The sequence below is a fragment of the Notolepis coatsorum genome (assembly GCF_963971535.1).
Source record: "Notolepis coatsorum genome assembly, chromosome: 7".
Lineage (NCBI taxonomy): Eukaryota > Metazoa > Chordata > Actinopteri > Aulopiformes > Paralepididae > Notolepis > Notolepis coatsorum.
The window spans coordinates 32944703-32967541 of NC_140171.1; the positions used below are offsets into that span (position 1 = coordinate 32944703).

General features: G+C 40.9%; 1 protein-coding gene across 4 annotated transcripts in view; it reads left to right on the top strand.

Annotated features, from left to right (window-relative positions):
• slc26a11 (solute carrier family 26 member 11) overlaps positions 1-9727 on the top strand; it is a 31925-nt gene extending 22198 nt beyond the window's left edge. For all 4 annotated transcript variants that reach the window (XM_084318142.1, XM_084318141.1, XM_084318140.1 and 1 more), the window contains exons 9-15: positions 727-838; positions 1529-1584; positions 3557-3697; positions 4667-4794; positions 5412-5514; positions 7377-7510; positions 8763-9727. In XM_084318142.1, coding sequence (XP_084174268.1) covers positions 727-838; positions 1529-1584; positions 3557-3697; positions 4667-4794; positions 5412-5514; positions 7377-7510; positions 8763-8870 — 782 coding nt within the window. In that variant the 3' untranslated portion in view covers positions 8871-9727. The remainder of the gene's footprint in view (positions 1-726; positions 839-1528; positions 1585-3556; positions 3698-4666; positions 4795-5411; positions 5515-7376; positions 7511-8762) is intronic.
• Positions 9728-22839: the final 13112 nt, after the last annotated feature.

The following is a 22839-nucleotide window of genomic DNA, read 5'->3' on the forward strand; positions in this document are numbered from 1 at the left end:
GCTTTATTTCCCATGAAACCAGTCACTTCACTCTACTGTGATTGGACCGTTGGCTTGAGTGCAATGTGGGACTTGTAGTTTTTTAACGATCTCGCAGCGGAGGAAAAAAAAGACGAGAGGCTATAATCTGTATTCGCACAGCGTGCGCGTAATTGATTTTTACCGTTCGCATACAAATATTTTTAGGGGCCTGCTTATGAACTACACGTCTACACGCCACACGGCGGGCAGCCCTCTAAGTGTCATGCGCCAAAGGTAAAAACAGACCGCCCCTGGCGGGCGGCGGGCTTTAGTTTCGGTCCCCGTGGTCGGTAGACCAGTGAGCAGTGCATTGCAGTAGTCGAGGCGAGACATGACTCCAATACATGACTACAATACATACTACACACAAATTCTGTACAGGAAGTCCATTGGCAACAAAATAATAGGAAAAGAAGGGAAGTGGATCCTAGACAAAGACAAAATACAAAGAACATAGTAAAAACATAGAAATAACATAGTAAAAACATAGAAAGAGCATATTAAAAACATACAAAGAACATAGTAAATACATACAAAGAGCATAGTAAAAACATAGAAAGAACATAGTAAAAACATACAAAGAACATAGTAAAACATACATATAAAGAACATAGTAAAACAAAGACCCAAGATAAATAAGTATATGACTTAGCTGTATTATATGTTGCATTATATATTTCCTGACGCTTCCCTGTTGGTTCTCAGCCAGTCAGAATGACTACAGGATCGACGCCAACCAGGAGCTGTTTGCTATTGGTCTGACAAACATCATGGGCTCCTTTGTGTCAGCCTACCCTGTCACAGGCAGCTTTGGAAGGTATGTGTGTGTGTGTGTGTGTGTGTGTGTGTGTGTGTGTGTGTGTGTGTGTGTGTGTGTGTGTGTGTGTGTGTGTGTGTGTGTGTGTGTGTGTGTGTGTGTGTGTGTGTGTGTGTGTGTGTGTGTGTGTGTGTGTGTGTGTGTGTGTGTGTGTGTGTGTGTGTGTGTGTGTGTGTGTGTGTGTGTGTGTGTGTGTGTGTGTGTGTGTGTGTGTGTGTGTGTGTGTGTGTGTGTGTGTGTGTGTGTGTGTGTGTGTGTGTGTGTGTGTGTGTGTGTGTGTGTGTGTGTGTGTGTGTGTGTGTGTGTGTGTGTGTGTGTGTGTGTGTGTGTGTGTGTGTGTGTGTGTGTGTGTGTGTGTGTGTGTGTGTGTGTGTGTGTGTGTGTGTGTGTGTGTGTGTGTGTGTGTGTGTGTGTGTGTGTGTGTGTGTGTGTGTGTGTGTGTGTGTGTGTGTGTGTGTGTGTGTGTGTGTGTGTGTGTGTGTGTGTGTGTGTGTGTGTGTGTGTGTGTGTGTGTGTGTGTGTGTGTGTGTGTGTGTGTGTGTGTGTTACTCAAACTGAGTCCATTTTAACCCAAGTGAGTAACATTTTACTTAGTTTGAGTAAAATGTACTCAGCAAAATTTACTGTGTACTACTACTACTACTACTATTAATAATAATAATGGTAATAAAGTGTCATCTTCATATCTAGGACAGCAGTGAACTCTCAGACGGGGGTGTGCACTCCAGCCGGAGGGATAGTCACTAGTAAGTCACTAGCATAACACCTTATTTTACGCTATGTTATGTTATGACATCACATCACATTTCCAGCTTTGGAAGGTATGTGTGTGTGTGTGTGTGTGTGTGTGTTCCACAAGGAAGCATACTAGGACCGCTACTGTTCCTAATTTATGCAAATGACATGTCGTCAGCTTGTGACTGCAACTTGTTCCTGTTTGCGGACGACTCAGCCCTGCTGGTCTCTGACAAGAACAAGTTACAGGTTGAAAAAACCCTCAGCTCGGAACTAGGCAGAATCTGCATATGGCTCGCTGATAACAAACTATCATTACACATGGGCAAAACAGAGTCCATTCTCTTCGGTTCAAATAACAAACTCAGCAAGACCGACGGCTTCTCAGTTACAGTGGGTGACAATATTGTCACAAGGAAAGATGAAATTACCTACCTGGGTTCCATCCTAGAGGCTAATCTCTCCTGTGACAAAATGGCATCCAATGTAATAAAAAAAAGTCAACCAACGAACTCGATTCTTGTACCGGATCTCCTCTCTGGTAAACAAGAACACCCTGAAGACTCTGGCAGGAGCACTCATTCAGGGGTACTACGACTATGCTTGCACCTCATGGTACCAAAGCACCTCAAAGGCGCTAAAAACAAAATTACAAACATCTCAAAACAAACTGGTCAGACTACTGCTTGACCTTACTCCTAGAACCCACCTCACCCCTGCCCACTTTGACAACCTAGGATGGCTTAGAGTAGACGACAGAGTACAACAACTTGCAATGGGCCTGGTCTACAAGATACACTACACGACCAAGGTACCCATGTACATGTCAAAATACTTCCCAAAGGTCAGTGAATACCACGATCACAACACCAGAGGGAGCTCCACAAATCATGTTAAACCCAGATTCGGCTCAAATAAGGGACTAAACACGTTTCGCAATTATGCCACATCAATTTAGAACGCCCTACCCAAAGCTGTAAAGGAATGTGGATCACTACCCACTTTCAAAACCTCTCTAAAGGGACACCTACGGGAGACTGCAATTCAACACTGGCCCCTGTAAATATCCTAACCCAACCCCCTCCAATGTACAGTCATTTACCTAGTATGGTTTTGTCAATAGTTCAATGTACAATTGTGTTTGTTTGTACAGTGTCTCCTCCCCCCCCCCCCTCAATGTACAGTGTTACTTGTTTATACAGTGTGCCCCCCGCCCCCCCCCCCCCCCCAACCACCTCCAATGTAAATTACCCAGTATGGTTGTCAATATCCCAATGTACCCAACCCCCCCACCCAACCTCCTCCAATGTACAGTTTCTACGTCAAATGTATATACTCCCTTTTCTTGACTCCTTCTGTATCACAAACAGTACTGTATTTGCAAATCTGGTATGTCATAAATGTATAGATGTAGCAGTACTGACTATCTGTATGTCATGTATGTCATATATGTCTATATGAATTGAAAATGGGGGACCCTGATGGAAACAAGACAAACGTCTTTCTCAGGTCTGCATCCCCTTAACAATTGTATGTATTGAGCCGTACTGTATTGTACCCATTCTGCAATCTGTTAAATAAAGTTTTCATTCATTCATTCATTCATTCCCCTATCTGTCCTTCATTATTCCTTCCTCTATCATTCTGAATGGTTGCTCTGCAGATGGTCAGACAGGACACTTAATTTCAGGAATATATCATTTTGTTTTACATCTCCAACAGAGATTACTGCTTTTGTCTCCTGATAACAGCCCTGTGCATGGTCTCTGCCTCCATCTAGTGGTCAGGCCTGTTATTTTTGCAGTACAATGTCTCTCTCTCTCTCTCTCTCTCTCTCTCTCTCTCTCTCTCTCTCTCTCTCTCTCTCTCTCTCTCTCTCTCTCTCTCTCTCTCTCTCTCTCTCTCTCTCTCTCTCTCTCTCTCTCTCTCTCTCTCTCTCTCTCTCTCTCTCTCTCTCTTTATCCCTCTCCATCTCTTTCTCAGGTGTGATAGTGTTGCTTTCCTTGGCATTCCTCATGCCAGCGTTCTACTACATTCCGAAAGCCTCTCTGGCAGCCGTTATCATCTGTGCTGTTTCTCCCATGGTGGACTACCGTGTGGTAGCTAAGATGTGGAAGATACACAGTAAGTGTGTGTGTGTGTGTGTTTTATCATGGATTTTCCCCACAAATGCACATGTTTACATCAGTGGGACCTGAGAGGGACGTTGGTCTGACTGATTTGTTGGTCTGACTTGCTGATGCTTCTCCAGCCAAATTATATTATATGTTTGTGGTATTGAGTTGTCTTTTTAAAACTTTAAATATGGGGGAGAAGGGTTATTCTGGGTATTTCCTGTTCCTCTGCCTTTACCCCCCCATCACTCCAGGCTTTTAGTGATGATCACACTCCTGTTTTTAGTTATTTATTTATTTTTATTAAACAGAAACAAACAAACAAAAAACCCAGTGTTTTATGTCTGTCCCACAGGGCAGACAGTATATTATTATAGTATTATGTCTGTCCCACAGGGCCGACAGTATATTATTATATTATTATGTCTGTCCCACAGGGCCGACAGTATATTATTATGTCTGTCCCACAGGGCTAACAGTATAGTATTATAGTATTATGTCTGTCCCACAGGGCTAACAGTATAGTATTATAGTATTAGGGCTGACAGTATAGTATTATGTCTGTCCCACAGGGCTAACAGTATAGTATTATGTCTGTCCCACAGGGCTAACAGTATAGTATTATAGTATTAGGGCTGACAGTATAGTATTATGTCTGTCCCACAGGGCTAACAGTATAGTATTATAGTATTAGGGCTGACAGTATAGTATTATGTCTGTCCCACAGGGCTAACAGTATAGTATTATAGTATTATATCTGTCCCACAGGGCCGGCAGTATATTATTATATTATTAGGGCTGACAGTATAGTATTATGTCTGTCCCACAGGGCTGACAGTATATTATTATTATTATATTATTTATTATTATTATTATTATTATTATTATTATTATTATTATTATTATTATTATTATTATTATTATTATTATTATTATTATTATTATTATTATTATTATTATTATTATGTGTGTCCCACAGGACTGGACCTGCTACCCTTTACAGTGACGTTCCTGATGAGTTTCTGGCGGGTGCAGTATGGCATCATAGGAGGAGTGTCTGTATCTGGAGCCCTGCTGCTCTTCAACACAGCCAGACCCAAGTTAAAGGTAGTGTGTCTGTGTGTCTCTCTCTCTCTCTCGCTCTCTCTCGCTCTCTCTCTCTCTCTCTCTCTCTCTCTCTCTCTCTCTCTCTCTCTCTCTCTCTCTCTCTCTCTCTCTCTCTCTCTGTTTGTGTGTATGTGTGTGTTTATAACTTAATCCAATTAAGCCTCCGTCTTGTGACAACAATGTAGTTTGAGGCTACATGTGTGTGTGTGTGTGTGTGTGTGTGTGTACTCTATGTGTGTGTTTATGCGTTGTGCATACCAATGCTTGGCACTGTATATGTTCTGTACACAGGTGTGTGTGTGTGTTTGTGTCTGCACGGGACACAGAGCCTGAAAATGTTTCTTTTTACCTGGGAATCGATACCGGTACCCAACGGTACCTTTACTCTCCCTCTCTGAAGTCTAAACTTCACAACACACAATCATATCACATAAAACCCCTTACCTCCCTCTCCCAAACCGATCTTGTATCTCAATGGGACTTCCTGGTTAAATAAATACAAAAATAAAAAAAATTGCTAATTGCATCATTCCAAATCGCGATTTCGATTTAAAATCGATTAATCGTTCAGCCCTAGTGTCCTGCCATCCATGTGTTGCTGTGTGTTCTGCATTCAGGTTATGCATCACGATGATGTGCTGGTGATAGAGCTGGGCAGTGGACTGAGTTTTCCCGCCACAGAGTACCTCAGCCACGTCATCCACACGCAGGCCCTCCAGGGTAAGGGATTGTTTGGGATCCGCTCTGTATACATTAAACTATGCATCTGTGAGGCCAGTATCTAATGTATGAACCAATCGCATGTATGTTGTTACCTCCTACGCTCTACAATACAATATCTCTACTGTAGAGGGGAGGTAGTATAGCTCTACTGTAGACTAGAGGGAAGGTAGTGTAGCTCTACTGTAGAGGGGAGGTAGTGTAGCTCTACTGTAGAGGGAAGGTAGTTTCAAGTTTCTTTAATAGTTGTCATACAGAAGTACAGAATACTTTTATACAAAATGCTTCTTACTGTTACGCTCCAGAGACTGTGCAAGACAAGATAAGTATGAAATAAAATAACATAGTATAGCATGTAAATTAGAAGTAAAAAAATGAGGTCACAGTGTTCAGTATAGACATATGTACAATGTTCGATGCAGAATAGACGTAACTGAGTTACCATATAATATACAATACTATGCAGTGTACTAATATACAATACTATATAGTGCAAGGCAGAAATGGGATGAGGTGCAATTTAGGTACAATTTACAGTAGGTGTACGAGTTGTAGTGCAAATCCTTTATCAATAAATATAAAGTGTGTTTGTGTGATCTAAAGTGTGGAGAGTGGGTGCTGCAGTGTGTTGTTTGTTTAAGTGAGTGTGTGCGTGTGGGTGTGTGTGCTGTGTGCATTTGATGGTTGTTGCATAGTGTTTATTGTTCGTTTAGCAGCCTGATGGCCTGGGGATAGAAGTTTCTTCTGAGTCTTTCTGTGCTCGCCTTAAGACTCCGGTATCGCTTGCCTGACCGCAGCAGTTCAAAGAGGCAGTTGTTCGGGTGGCTCGAGTCCTTAATAATTCTCTTAGCCTTCCCCCTGCACCGCTTGTTGTAAATGTTCTGGAGGGTGGGAAGCCCCGCTCCAATTGTGCGTTCGGCTGAACGTGTCACTCTTTGTAGTCTGCTACGGTCTTGTGCAGTGCTATTCCCAAACCAGGAGGTGATGTTACCAGTCAGGATGCTCTCTATTGTACATGAGTAGAAGTTCCTAAGGATCTTCTGACTGACTTGGAACTTCCTTAGGCGCCTGAGGAAGTAGAGGTGTTGTGTCGTGCCTTCTTCACAACACTGTCAATGTGTGTGGTCCATGTCAAATCCTCGGATATGTGGGCTCCGAGGTACTTGAAACTGTTCACTCTCTCAACCGGTGCCCCGTCGATGCTGAGGGGGCTGTAGTCCTTGACCCCCGACCTCCTGAAGTCCACAATCATCTCTTTTGTTTTGCTGACGTTCAGGGAGAGGCAGTTCTCCTGACACCACTGTGTGTCAGTAGTGTAGCTCTACTGTAGAGGGAAGGTAGTGTAGCTCTACTGTAGAGGGAAGGTAGTGTAGCTCTACTGTAGAGGGGAGGTAGTGTAGCTCTGTTGTAGAGGGAAGGTAGTGTAGCTCTACTGTAGAGGGAAGGTAGTGTAGCTCTACTGTAGAGGGGAGGTAGTGTAGCTCTGTTGTAGAGGGAAGGTAGTGTAGCTCTACTGTAGAGGGAAGGTAGTGTAGCTCTACTGTAGAGGGGAGGTAGTGTAGCTCTGTTGTAGAGGGAAGGTAGTGTAGCTCTACTGTAGAGGGAAGGTAGTGTAGCTCTACTGTAGAGGGGAGGTAGTGTAGCTCTGTTGTAGAGGGAAGGTAGTGTAGCTCTGTTGTAGAGGCAAGCGGAGTGAGTCTCTTGTAGCGTACTTGTCTGGGGTACTGAACCATGAGGAAGTTGTGTGTATAACGTGCTGATGATGATGTACTGATGATGATGATGATGATGTACTGATGATGATGTGTCTTCACCTGTCCTACACCTCCTTTCCCTGCCCCTCCCTCCGTCACCTCCCCCAGGTCCTCTGCAGCGGTCGGTGGTCCTGGACTGCCATCACGTCAGCACCGTGGATTACACCGTGGTCAGTGAGTTCAGAGACCTGCTGAAGCAGTTGAGGTTACGAGGAGCAGGCATGGTGTTCTTAAGACTGCAGGTACGACCAGAGTCTGTCTAAAGAGAGGTCGGTTCACTCTGCCGCCATGTTGGTAACACAACAAGTTGTACACAATAAGGCAATACGTTGGGGACTAACAAGACCAGACCCCTATCTCTTTGAATGAGGAATCAATTGTATCTAAGAATCTGTCATATGCATATCATCGTTTTTCTTTCATATTTGAAGCCACTAGTAAATTACTGATACAGAATGGTTGATTTGATCAAAAGGGACAAATATGTGATAGAAAAAGGCCTTTTTTCACTTCCAGCTTCTATGCATGCACATGAGTCCCTAGTTACTTTTGGCAGAGATTGTTATTAAAATATCTTTGATCACATTTGACCTCAATATGCAGTAAATCATCATTTTACTCAACATAAAAGCGGATCACATTTAATTATTTTCTCTAGTTTGTTTTTGTAGTAGTTTCATTGTTGCTGCCATCTTTAGTGTTACAGGATTCCCTTTTCAAAACTACCATCAGTGATGCGTCTCCTTATAATAGACAACCATTAGCCCTCATTATAATCATAATGATAATAATAATGTTCACCTGGACGGTAAGCTGGACTGGAAGCAGAACACAGATGCTGTGTTTAAAAAAGCCCAGTCTCGGCTCTTTCATCTGAGAAAACTTCGTTCTTTTGACATCAGTAGGTCACTTCTCTATGTATTTTACCAAGGTATCCTGGCTAGTGTCCTGTTCAATGCTGTTCTCTGCTGGGGGGGGCAGCATCACTGTTTCGGACAAAAAACATATAAATAAAATCATCAAAAAGGCTGGCTCAGTGATTGGCCTTCCTCCTGATTCCCTGGAGATCACCATAGCCAAGCGAACCAGGACTAAACTGAACACCATTTTATCTTTTGTAGGCCACCCATTGTTTAGTATTTTCGATGCTCTGCGAAGCTCATTTAGTAACAGATTGCTGATGCCTCAATGCTCTACTGAGCGATTGAGAAGGTCCTTTGTACCTGCTGCGGTAAAAAAAAAAATAGGAATACCGATAGCACTGTGTTAAGAGGCTCTCCTATTGTGTTGTGTATTATCCTGTAGTGTATTGTATCATGTAACTGTGTCTTTCATGTTTGTATATGTGTATTCGCTCTGGTGGCAAACCATGTTTCCCCTCTGGGATTAAGAAATAAACCATACCATACCAATGATGGGGTACAGCGGGCATGCAAATGTTTTGTCTGACATACTGTAAACTGATTAATCTCTCTCTTGCTCTTTCTCTCTCAGCCCTCTGTCCTGGAGATCCTGTTAGCAGCAGACCTGCCGGATTTCAGACACACAGACAGCTTAGACATTGCACTGCAGATTCATTCGGGTAACCCCCTCAGTGATTGACACAATAACTGTCCAATCACAGGCAAGACTGGTGGCTTTTTCGATTCTGCACAGATCCCCAATGGATCAGTTACGCCAATCAAAAGACCAATCGCTGACACTTTGGATCTGGACCAATCAGAGCGCAAAGTGATGACCTCTGCTTACCAATCAACTTGCACTTTGAAGATCTTGAATCTGCATCTACTCATCTGTAACTAAACATGTGACTTTTAAAGCCAGTCTGAATTCTCTTCAGCATTGACTTACAACACGATAACATTATTATTGCACAAGAAATTTTTACCCAAAGCCAGCATTTTGTAGCATCTTACCTGGATGTGTTCTCTCAAAGGTGCAGATGTCCTGTTACTTGTCTACAGTGTTGGGGAGTATGTGTAGTTCAACTACATTTTGAGACATTTTCATTTTATACATAGACTGACTGAGCTAGTTATACAATTTATTGTCATTATACAGCACAAGTACAGTACAACGAAAATAAGTTTGGCATCCAACCAGAGGGCAAATGTAACAGTAAAGTGCAATAGTAATATATTAAACTGGGTATAAAATATATAAAATAGTACTACTGGGTGTAGTGCTAATCAGATATATGTACAGATACTACACATATGTAAAAGGATTATGTGCAGGTATGTACAGACAGGTGGAAAGATATATATACAGTAAGAATAAATATATATATACACGGTATATGCAACATTAAAATAGACCTAAACTCTGCAGATGGGGGGCGGCTACGTGGCGTAGTGGGCAAGGCGCTCGCCACGAAATGCTGGAAACGCTGGGCTCGTCAGTTCGAGCCCAGCGCTCCACATTTGCTTTCAGTTTAGCTGGTCATCCGTACTAATACACATTGGCCGTATTAGGGGGTGGGAAACTGATGGGTGGGGATCGGGCGTTGTGGACAGCGACTCCTACAGGTCGGTTGGTGCGCCTGCGCAGTAGAATCAGGAAGTGTCGGGGGCAGCGTGAGCCTCCCACGCGTTACTCCTCGCCACTGAGAGATCGAGCTGCGCAGGTGAAAAGATGCGACTGCTGTTACCTCAGGTACCGGAGGGGACTTGTGCTATGTATGACTTAGTCCACATTGCAGCCGGCTTGTGGGAGGCAAGAAACAGCGTCCGTGACAGGGGAGGGTTGAATTGGATGATACGAAAATTGGGATGGGAGAAAATATAGAAAAAAATGGGAGAAAAAGTCGATAAAAAAAAAAAAAAACTCTGCAGATGGGGTTTTTTCATCTACAAATCAAATTATTCAGTAATGTATGAGAATATACCCTGTATTTATATGGTAACAAAAAAAATCACAAGTTGAACTTATTTTCATCGTGAAGTACAGTAGCTAGCATTTTGACGAACTACAGTTGTAGAGTAGTCTCCCCAACACTGCTTGTCCGAAGCTGCTTTACTGGTTTCTTTCTGTAATTCCTGGGGGCTTGAGATGAGGAGGTACATCTGGTCCAAAATATGTGCCTTTTGTTTTACAAACCATTTTCTTTTCTTTTGAACCCTTTCAGAACCAAAGTACTTAACGGATCTGGGCGCAAACGTTCCTCCTCTGGTGAACTGAAGGAGAAGGCATACGGATAGATCTAAGGGTTTAGGGAATAAATAGTCCTTGCAACGACCAGACATTTTATCGCTCTTTGTAACTTGAGAGATAAATCGTTTTTCGTTGTTATTTTAAACAGTGGAAAAATAAGTTCAACAGAACATAATGTTGTTCTCTTACTTATACGGAATATTAGCCATATCAGTTATTTTCCTAAATGTAGTTTTTGTTATTTTTAACTGTTTCTTCCAGGGAACCTTTCATTCCTATAGTTGCTGATCCTGATAAGAGTTTTACACAATCCTATGTGTGTGCACATGGTTTACTGTGTGTGTGTGTCTGTGTGTGTGTGTGTGTGTGTGTGTGTGTGTGTGTGTGTGTGTGTGTGTGTGTGTGTGTGTGTGTGTGTGCGTGCGTGCGTGCGTGTGCGGGTAGATTGTTGAGAGATAGAGTATATGGTAATACGGTATGTTGAATTCAAGATGGAAGGTTCTTTTGATGTGAAAATCTAAATCTTGATTTCAAATGTTTATAATGCATTTTGTATTTTTTTCGTTCTCTTATTGTTTTTTTCTAACAACATTGATGAAGGAAGGCTATGGGGGGCTTTGGGACACTAGGTGCTTTTATACCGTATTTCACCTCAGAGACTGAAATCAGCATGGACTTCATGACTATTTTAGAACTGTGTGTTTTGAAGTGATGAAGGAACTACAGTCATACATTTGAATGACTTACATTTTACATTTACATTTAGTCATTTAGCTGACCTTTAATCCAAAGCGGTTTACAAGTTCTGTACAACAAGTCAGCAGGAAGGGTACAACTCTGGCAGCTAAGGGTAAGTAAGATTGTTCGTCAAACAGTGTCGAACTTGAGTGCTACAGTCTTGAGTGCATAGTAGTATAGCCGTATTAGCATAGTAGATAGTGGTATAGGCAAGGTAGATTCCTTAGTAGCAAAGTGCATAATAGAAAAAGTCAGTACGAAGGTTAGTGGTTTGTTTTTTTCTTTCATTTCAGATATTGATTTAATCAGATATTGACTTAATCTTGACAACAAGTGAACACTATCAAGGTTTACATTATTTTGACTGCATATAACATTTTTAACCATTTCTGGGGTTTGTTAAATCTATTAAATTAGTGCTGAACTTAACTCTTGTGTGGTCTTCGGGGCTGTGGGACCAGTTTTCAATGTTTACTAAAAGAGAAATCATACAATGAATGAATAATCTTTTAACCTGAGGCTCATTTTCTGCAAAGAACTTATAAAACAACACATTTTCATTGAGTGCACACTGTGCATTGCCCCTACACAATTAAATTAAACAACAAGGTTCACTGTGTACCTTCACTGTCTGCCTCCACCTTGTTTCATTTATATTCAAGATGTATTCCATTCATTTATCACAAAAAAACTGAATAGCCCTTTTATTGATAAATGCAGAAGTAAATGACAAATATTAATCATTTATGCTGTCTAGATTGCTTGCAATTGAGATAAAGTTATCATCTGTATTAAGTAAGTATTTGTACATGAATTGTTATAGCTTTATTGTTTAACAATTCCAATGATGTTGTGGGTCCAACAGACCTGTGAACATTGGGTGAGTAACAAAAAACACCACGCAAGCGTTTATAGATGCTTGTTGCACACACATTTGTTGTTGCATTCATTCATCATTTATTATTTAATTTCAATAAGTTGCTCAACTGAAATCCTACAAGCATCAGATTCTGAATATAAGTTGACTTATTGCACTTGGAGATCACTTTGCTAAGCTTTCATTGGAATCAGAATCATATATTGCCTAATATGACTTACATACACAGAGTTGGCCTTGGCACATGGTGCAATGGCACACTGATACTAAACTGACACAGGACCAGGGATGCTACAAGCAGGACTCACGAACAGTGCAAGAAGGTGATGCAGTAAATGCATTCAGACAGTAGACTATACATTAGACATGCATTCAAACAGTAGACTTTACTTTAGACATTCAGACCACATTATTACATCACGCGCAGGAGTGGGTTATGAGAATTAGACCATGCCTAGGGGTGGTCGTTAGACCCCCCTAGGCATGGTCTAATTCTCATAACCCACGACTGCGCGTGGTGTAATGCTTAAGACACGCATTCAGACCATAGACTATACATTACACACACATTCAGACAGTAGACTACATTACACACATTCAGACAGTAGACTATACATTAGACACACATTCAGACCATAGACTATACATTACACACACATGCAGACCATAGACTATACATTAGACATACATTCAGACCATAGACTATACATTAGACACGCATTCAGACCATAGACTATACATTAGACATGCATTCAGACTAGACTTTACTTAGACATTCAGACAGTAGACTATACATTAGACATGCATTCAAACTAGACTTTACTTAGACATTCAGACAGTAGACTATACATTAGACATGCATTCAAACTAGACTTTACTTAGACATTCAGACAGTAGACTATACATTAGACATGCATTCAAACTAGACTTTACTTAGACATTCAGACAGTAGACTATACATTAGACATGCATTCAAACTAGACTTTACTTAGACATTCAGACAGTAGACTATACATTCGACACACATTCAGACCATAGACTATACATTAGACACACATTCAGACCATATACTATACATTACACACATTCAGACAGTAGACGATACATTAGACATGTATTCAGACAGTAGACTGCCTGCATGTGTAGGCTATGGGAATAGTCTTAACCAGTGCTGTGGTCCAAGGTGGTAGTTAGGCTATATGATCATAGTGTTTTTATATGACAAATAAACAATTGGATGGGGTCCATTATTGTATGAATCTGTCCTTAATTTCAGTTCAGGTAAAACCACACAAACAAATTTTTTTAATAGATTGTGAAGAACTCAAATATCTAGAAATAACCTGATTGATTGATTGATTGAAAATTGTATTAGATTGCAGAATGGGTACAATACAGTACAGGGGGGACTGTACATTGGAGGTGGTTGGGTGGGGGGGGGGTTCTGAAATAAAGAGTGCTTTACATTTGAGGAGCGTGTATTTAATTTTACATTTATGATAAACATAATTCGGTTTCAGGTAAATCCTCCACTCCACTAGGTGGCATAATTATGATTTCGGCTCCAAGAACCGCCTTGGGTACCGCTTGGGTATATTTTTTATTCTCTTTTCTTTATGTGTAATAACAAACTAAATAAAGCATTCCGTTTCAGTGTGCTTTCACACTGCTTTCGGGGTACTGTGTGGAGTAGTATCTCCATGATTACGACGCTTTAATTTAAAACACTTAAAATAAAAGGAAATGGCCTTTCCACCTATCTAACGGTCGAAGAACAGGTTGCAGGAGAGATGCAAGTGCCGATTCCTTCGATGTATGCAGGTAAGTAGCCACTGCCCGGTACAGTACGTGTACAGTGTACAGTATGTGTGGCGCTGGCGCCTCTAGTCTGCATGCAGTGAACACGTCATCAGATACAAATGTGGGCTCATACATTTTTTGTTTAAACTATTGCATCCAAATGAGCATAGGTTTTACGGGTCTGAATGAGATGATGTGCCCATATCCCAGTTCGGATTGCACTTTTTATTTTATTTTATATTATATTTATATTTGGAAATATATGAGAATGAACATGAATGCAATGGACATGTAAGTTATACCATCTAGGTTATTTGTACAGACAGGCTGCTGTACCTACCATGCCATAATAATGCTGATATAAACATACACCTTTTACCATGTCATATTGCAGACAGACATAACTGTAAACCCTTCCAATAGGATTACAAAAATAACCAACAATTCTGTGATAATTGGACCAACGTTCTGTGTCTCCAGTGTCTCTAGTGAACTGCAGACACTATTCCTTCAAGTTGAGCTCTACCATTGAAAATAGCTTAGGAAATATCTCCAGTTTGCAAGAGGTCTGCTCTCTGCTGGGTCCAGTGCAGTTTATCTGGGGCTGAGCTCTCGAGACACAGAACACATTGGTACGTTTTATGTCAGATTATTATTATTATTATTATTATTATTATTATTATTATTATTATTATTATTATTATTATTATTATTATTATTATTAATTATTATTATTATTATTATTATTATTATTATTATTATTATTATTATTATTATTATTATTATTATTATTATTATATACATTAGTATCAGTTACATGTTTACCTCAGGTAAAGTAGCCCTTTAAATGGGCGTGCACTGCGCATTAAATGCACAGTGCAGGGTTGCAATTCAACTGCATTTATATTGAAAGCACCGTGCATGCAGGGTTGCAATTCAACTGCATTTACATTGAAAGCACAGTGCGGGGTTGCAATTCAACTGAATTTACATTGAAAGCACAGTGCAGGGTTGCAATTCAACTGAATTTACATTAAATGGGAATAGATTCATCAAAATATGCCACAAGACTCAGGGCTAGATCCACAAAGAATGGATTGCACGGAGCAAGTTGCACCCTTACTTACAATTCATTATGAATTGAAAATGGGGGACCCTGATGTAAACAAGACGAAAGTCTTTCTCTGGTCTGCATCAATTTCATTCAATCAATCAATCTGCACGGTGATTGATTGAATGAAAATTGTATTAACAGATTGCAGAATGGGTACAATACAATACACACAATTGTTAAGGGGATGCAGACCAGAGAAAGACTTTCGTCTTGTTTACATCAGGGTCCCCCATTTTCAATTCATAATGAATTGTAAGTAAGGGTGCAACTTGCTCCGTGCAATCCATTCTTTGTGGATCTAGCCCCTAGTATTTCCCCAAAAAGTCACTATTATAAGCGAAGACTTCTTACAAAAATTGGGGAACATTCCCAGTAAAATGGCTGTGGGTAGAGTGATAGTGTCCTAGGAGTTATTCCATTACTCACTTTCTATGGAGCAGCTCCAGGATTTGTCTCTATAGGTTTAATAGTGAAACACATAGTACAAAGTACATGTAGGTTTGATTGATTGATTGATTGAAAAGTTTATTAACAGATTGCAGAATGGGTACAGTACAGTACAGCTCAATACATACACTTGTTAAGGGGATGCAGACCAGAGAAAGACTTTCGTCTTGTTTACATCAGGGTCCCCCATTTTCAATTCATCATAACATATATGACACACACGACATACAGATAGACAGTACTGCTACATCTATACATTTATGACATACCAGATTTGCAAATACAGTACTGTTTGTGATACAAAAAGTGTCCAGAAAAAGAGTGTATACCGGTATACATTTGACATAGAAACTGTACATTAGAGGAGGTTGGGTAGGTGGGGGGGGGTGGGGGGGGGGGGCTGTACATTGGAGGTGGGGGGGGGTTGGGTAGGGACACTGTACACTGTACATTGGAATACTGACAAAGCCATACTTGGTCATTTACTGTACAACTGGGTTAGGACATTTGTAGGGGCCAGTTTCGAATTGCAGTCTCCCGTAGGTGTTCTTTGAGAGTGTTTTTGAAAGTGGGTAGTGATTCATTCATAGGTTAAATTAGCTTTGCTGAGAGCACTGTTTTCCTTGGCCAACTGGGAGAACACTCCGGTCGAGTGTTTATGTCCTTTATGAAGTTTATGAAAATGATTAAGGTAGGGTAGCGAAGATGTGGCATGAAATTTGGTTCATGTGTAACTTTGGAATCAAAAGTCATCTTTAAAGATGAAATTTTGGGTGGCTGGGTGACGCAGCGGACTAAGCGCTCGCCACCAACGCAAGAGACACTGGTATCGAATCTGGCTGTCAGCGTTGCCTCCGGCTTGGCCGGCTGTCATACTGGCTCAATTGGCAGAGTCAGCGGGAGGGAAGCTGGTGGGTGGGTCCGGGTCGTTGTAAACAGCGACTCCTACGGTTCGGTCGGGGCGCCTGCACAGCGAGGGAAGGATCTGGAGGGAGGTAGTGTGACCTTCCACACGTTACAGTGAGAGTCTGCGCTGCCAGGTGAAAAGAAGTGGTGGGCTGGGTACACATGTGTCGGAGGAAGCATGTAATAGTCTCTGCCCTCCCAGACCGACGGTAGGGGGTAGAGTGCGCAACGACCAGGAAGGGGATTTGGAATTGGCATAACGACTAACATTGGGAGGGGAGAAAAACGGAAAAAGAAGGGGGGAAAAAGATAATAAAAAAAATTTTAAAAGACGAAAAAATTTTCATCTCCCAAAAAAGCAACCATTAATTTGAAAGAATAATAATTTTTCAATAAAGTTAGATTTTGTAAGTTACCTGTACTTTGTTAAGTTATTTTTACTTGGATCAAAATAACCCAACTGCAATTTGATTGATATTGATATTACTTGGGATGCACAATAAATTAAATAAATAAAAAGACTGCCTGCATGTGTAGGCTATGGGAATAGTCTTAACCAGTGCTGTGGTCCAAGGTGGTAGTTAGGCTATATGATCATAGTGTTTTTATATGACAAATAAACAATTGGATGGGGTCCATTATTGTATGAATCTGTCCTTAATTTCAGTTCAGGTAAAACCACACAAACAAATTTTTTTAATAGATTGTGAAGAACTCAAATATCTAGAAATAACCTGATTGATTGATTGATTGAAAATTGTATTAGATTGCAGAATGGGTACAATACAGTACAGGGGGGACTGTACATTGGAGGTGGTTGGGTGGGGGGGGTTCTGAAATAAAGAGTGCTTTACATTTGAGGAGCGTGTATTTAATTTTACATTTATGATAAACATAATTCGGTTTCAGGTAAATCCTCCACTCCACTAGGTGGCATAATTATGATTTCGGCTCCAAGAACCGCCTTGGGTACCGCTTGGGTATATTTTTTATTCTCTTTTCTTTATGTGTAATAACAAACTAAATAAAGCATTCCGTTTCAGTGTGCTTTCACACTGCTTTCGGGGTACTGTGTGGAGTAGTATCTCCATGATTACGACGCTTTAATTTAAAACACTTAAAATAAAAGGAAATGTGTCGGAGGAAGCATGTAATAGTCTCTGCCCTCCCAGACCGACGGTAGGGGGTAGAGTGCGCAACGACCAGGAAGGGGATTTGGAATTGGCATAACGACTAACATTGGGAGGGGAGAAAAACGGAAAAAGAAGGGGGGAAAAAGATAATAAAAAAAAATTTAAAAGACGAAAAAATTTTCATCTCCCAAAAAAGCAACCATTAATTTGAAAGAATAATAATTTTTCAATAAAGTTAGATTTTGTAAGTTACCTGTACTTTGTTAAGTTATTTTTACTTGGATCAAAATAACCCAACTGCAATTTGATTGATATTGATATTACTTGGGATGCACAATAAATTAAATAAATAAAAAAAACGTGATTTTGAGATATAGGTTTTTGAAAATGAACTCTTCATATGTTTTTATTATTGTTAGTTATTTGTTTTCCGTTTGTGTATCATTTCTTTTTCAGTTCTCCACCGGTGACCATCACTGTTGCATAAAGAGTGAGGGACTGGGAATCTGTCATACTGCTCAAGAAGAGACCACTGGACTACAGGGATAGGACTGGTGGATCAGGTTGAACTGCCCCATTTACACATTTGCAGACTCAAAATGGAGGAGGCTCTGTTGACAGAGATCAATTGTGACTGGATCCTAAGCGATGGAGACTCTGACCGTTTGACAGACGGGTCAAGTCCCACTGATCCTCTGACCGATTTGACGATTCAGGGAGTTAAAACCGAGGATGACTCTGAATTTAATCGGATTGTAATGAACTGTGCTTCTCTGCCCGTTCTGAAGCTGCATCGACTGAGGATGGACCAGCTGCCTTTTTACAAAACGCCAACCCAAAACAAGAAAAGCACCAGAGCCGACATCCAGTCTAATGTAATGAAACCCTGCATGAAACGGACCACTAAGCGTTTTTTTATTAAAGAAACTCACAGCAACAGCATCAGGGCAAAAAGATATAAAGAAAGCGATGGCCTTATGTCTCCCTATAGTGCCACCTTGGGCCTCAAAGAAGAACAAGATGAAGAAGAGGTGGCTATAGAAAAACTTCAGAGCTCAAACTCCAGCCTGATCTCCGTAAAGACGGAGGCTTTGCAGTCAGAGGCTGATGTCCACAGGGGAACTTTACTGGCCGATCTTGAAGCCGGTCCGCTTCACAGTGTGATAAAGCGAGAGGGAGAGACCTATGATCTGCATACCCGGGATAGATGGAAGAGGCAATCTAAAAGGCAGCACTCGCAGCCAGCGGCGGATCTAGAGCCAGACTGGTGGCCTCGCAAGCAGAAGGTCCGGCGTTTCCTATGTGATCAATGCGGTCTGAAATTCTACACACCGGTGCAACGGGAATTTCACATGCGTATCCACACTCAGTACCGTCCGTTCACGTGCAAGACGTGTGGGAAGACGTTCTCAAGGAACGGCGGGTTGCAGGAGCATCTGCCAATCCACGCAGCCGAACAGCCTTTCACCTGCAGCGTTTGTAACCACGGCTTTAAGTTCAAGACCAACCTAACTAGACACATGCGGTTCCACAGTGAGGCCAGGCCTTATGTCTGCGAGTTGTGCGGACAGGGCTTCAAGATCTCGGACCACCTCAAGGATCACATGTATTCCCACTCTGGGGAGCCAAGCTTTTTCTGCGGCGAGTGCGGGAAGGGCTTCCTGCGGAAATCCAACCTGTCGCAGCATCAGTGGTCCCACAGGGAGGTGAAGCCTTTCTGTTGTACAGAGTGCGGGAAGACCTTTGTCCGTTCAGATAGCCTGAAGGTGCACCACAGGGTTCACAGTAAGGAGAAGCCGTATGCTTGCAAGAAGTGCGGGGACAAATTCAGTCAGTCTGGAAGCATGAAGGTACACATAAGGAAAAAACACTCTTGACAAAACACGACATTGATCTGATTTGCAATTGACTGCGATATCTGAAAAGAATGTCTTGAAAACTATCTTTTACTTTGTGAGGATGAATGAAGTTATGTAAGAGAATGTTGAGCAGCATGGAATGCACAGTGATTTAATGTTCTCATCCTATCAATGAGCAAATCCCCTATGTTAAGTTCAGTAATCATATACATGTGTTATGTAAAGACATTTCTGAAGCCAAAATCTAGTTCATTATTGTTCTGTGTGCTTTTTGAATAAAGTTCAGTGAGATTCAATTTCTGTTCGTTTTTTAGTTAGTATATATAGTGAGTGATATAACTATATATTCATGTGACATAGCCCAGGTTGTCCTGAAAAGGAACACGCCAACTTTTCTTGGAAAGTAGCTACAGTATTTGCCATTTCCCCCAGAGTCTAGACCATAGGTGTCAAACTCATGGCCCGCGGGCCAAATGTGGCCCGCCACGTCATTTGATGTGGCCCCCAAGAGCTCTGGTAAAAGAAAAGAAAAAAAAGAGATACATTTTTTTTAACATTAATCTTGGGTTAAAAAATAGCGGCGTTAAAATAATTGTGGGTTAATGCGTTAATAAAGCTTTAATTTTGACAGCCTTAGTTATTACACATTCTTACACATACATGTATGTTGAACATCTGAGGTATTTGTTTATTTGTTTATTGTTATTCGCACTTACAAACATACATTCTGGAATAAAATAAGTAAAAAGAAGAACAGTTAAAATGTGCAGGAAATGTCAAAAAACCCAAGGGCTTATAAGCGACCTCCCCTCTTAAACCTATATAGGATAACTACACAAAAAAATACCCCCCCCCCCCCCCCCATTATGCACAAACACATGCGCATATCCCTCTCTCATACACACAGATACATACAATACAGCATTATACAACTATTATAATGTTGGGCATTTAAAAAAAAAATACTTTACACAAATACACATGGATACTATAGACTACAGGATATTGATGAAGTAACAAAGGAAAAAAGCCAAAAGCACTTACTCCTCAGGCATTCTTTGACAATTTTACAGCCCAAAATACAAAAAAGATCCAGGCGGAATAGGTAACAAAGGGTTGAAGAAATATTGTTTGAACTGTCAGATGCAAACTGTGTGACATAACCGAGCATCTCGCTCAATTGAATAAGAAGCTGTAGGGACGCAAACAAGTCCCACCCAAAACTTGACCAATATAGTTGTGAACTGAGACCCTTATTTTGTTATTTTTGAATACAGTTACAGTTGTGTGTTCATGCAGACACATAATAGCAATTTCATTACGAATTGAAAATGGGGGACCCTGATGTAAACAAGTCGAAAGTCTTTCTCTGGTCTGCATCCCCTTAACAATTGTGTGTATTGAGCTGTACTGTAGTCTGTACCCATTCTGCAATCTGTTAATTAAAGTTAATTAAACTATCTTCCATTAGTTGGATGTATGGCCTCTGCAAGGTTGTGTGCAGCCATTTGTTTTTGTAACATCTGCTACATCTGTCCCACGTGTTCTTTGCAGCTTACAGTTGTTAGTTCTGCCCCTCTTGACTGACAAAAAGGTTTTGAACAAACTTAATGTCATAGCTTGTATTTGGTGATATTCTTCTTTGTTATTTACTTGAATGGTTTGATCATTGATTGATGGAGTACTATGGGGTTCTGATAAACTAAAATTATTTGTTAAAATAACATAAGCTAACATATATTTTTACATCTATGCAAATGCATATGCAATATGTATAACTTGAATAAGTAATAAATACAGAAACGACATGTTTAACAATATGTAAATGAGTAGCTACATTTATTTTACATTACATTAACATTTATACAGTCTTTGGCCCTTTGAGGGCAACCATAATGCTGATGTGGCCCTCTGTGAAAATGAGTTTGACACCCCTGGTCTAGACAATAAGATAGATACCCTTCTCACCTCTGTGCTTGCAGTACAGAGAGAGATACCCGCCGTGCTCTAGCTAGCTTACACAATGACTTGAAGTGTCATGTTATGTTGGGGGAGAAATTATGTTTGTAATCGTAATGGATGCCCTGCCACATGCGTCTGGGGTTGGAGCTGTTGAAGTGCTCTTCAACCCTTAGCTTGTGACTGTGCTTGGCCCACTTGATTCCCCTTTTCAGGTTAGCCCTGCACATCGCCAAATCTACAAGCAGCAGACGGGACCACTCTGTTCATCCACAGCTTCTGCTTAGGGAATGTAGTAATTCTGTTGAGGGTGGTGACACTGTCGATGTTGGAGTTGATGCAGTCCAAGACGGAGGAGGTGTCAGGAGTTGATGTCTGTGTGGGATCCAGGGTGGACTGGGTAGCAAACAAGCTCCAGTCCGTGTGTTGAAACCTGCCCCCTCAAAATGGGGGACCCTGATGTAATTAAAATGTTCAATCAATCAATCAAGGCCATTATTTATGAGTGGGGTGTACTTTAGTAGAAGGAACAAAGAGAGGTGGTCAGATTGCCTCAGTTCTATGGTATAATGTCTTCTCTTGTGGGGCAAGAGACATGCTGATGAAATTTGGGGAGCAAAGTCTTTAGGTTTGAGTGATTGCAATAATAAAGCCTGCCTCTGGGTGTGATATCTGTTGTTTAGTAATGGCAGCATGCAGTTCCCATAGCATTAGGATCCGGGCCCTATTCCCCGTACCTGGTTCAACTAAGTCGATCAAAAGTCCCATTATCCAGATTCAATTAACCCGATGTTTGAATCCAGGCTTTCCCTGTTCCTCGCACGCTGATTCAGTCTTGTTCATTTGAACCAGACTTGATACTCAGGATAATTGCGCGCGGCCGCCTCACCTGAAAAGACAGCAGATGTCGATCGCAGAAATCCTGATTTTCTAACGACATTGATTGATTGATTGATTAAAAACGTTATTAACATTGCAGAATGGGTACAATACAGTACGGCTCAATAGCCTCGCCGACAAGTTAAATGCATAATCTATAGGCACATTTTAAGTCCCTCATTACCCCAATCAATCAGATTATATTTCTTTAAATGTGCCTGCTGGCAGTAGGCTTAATGGAATGAATAATGGAATGAGATCTTGCTAGCGAAAATAATTAGTTCAACTCTTTCAGAATAAGTAGATACAAACAAGCCCAAAGAGTATCTAATTGATACGAATTAATAGATACTTATGAGGATATCTGTACTGTATGCGCTCGGCTTAGGTATCATGTACTTTATATATAAATACATGGTTCCCAAAGTTTCAAGGCACGACCCGAAATAACGTGTCAGAGAGGCTTGGAGGCTCAGGATATACAGTTTCACTATTAATCAGGTTTTAATCTGTTTCGGACATCATCCATACATGCATTGAATTGATTAACCTTTGGTTTATACCAGTGACACATGTTCATCATCAGATAACAGTGCTTGAACAGATAAATGCATTTTCTCAAATGCATTAATGTCAACGGCTCATTCAATTTCTCAAATTTGTCAAACAGCGCATCTCATCAGACATTTTAATCCCAGTTACAATA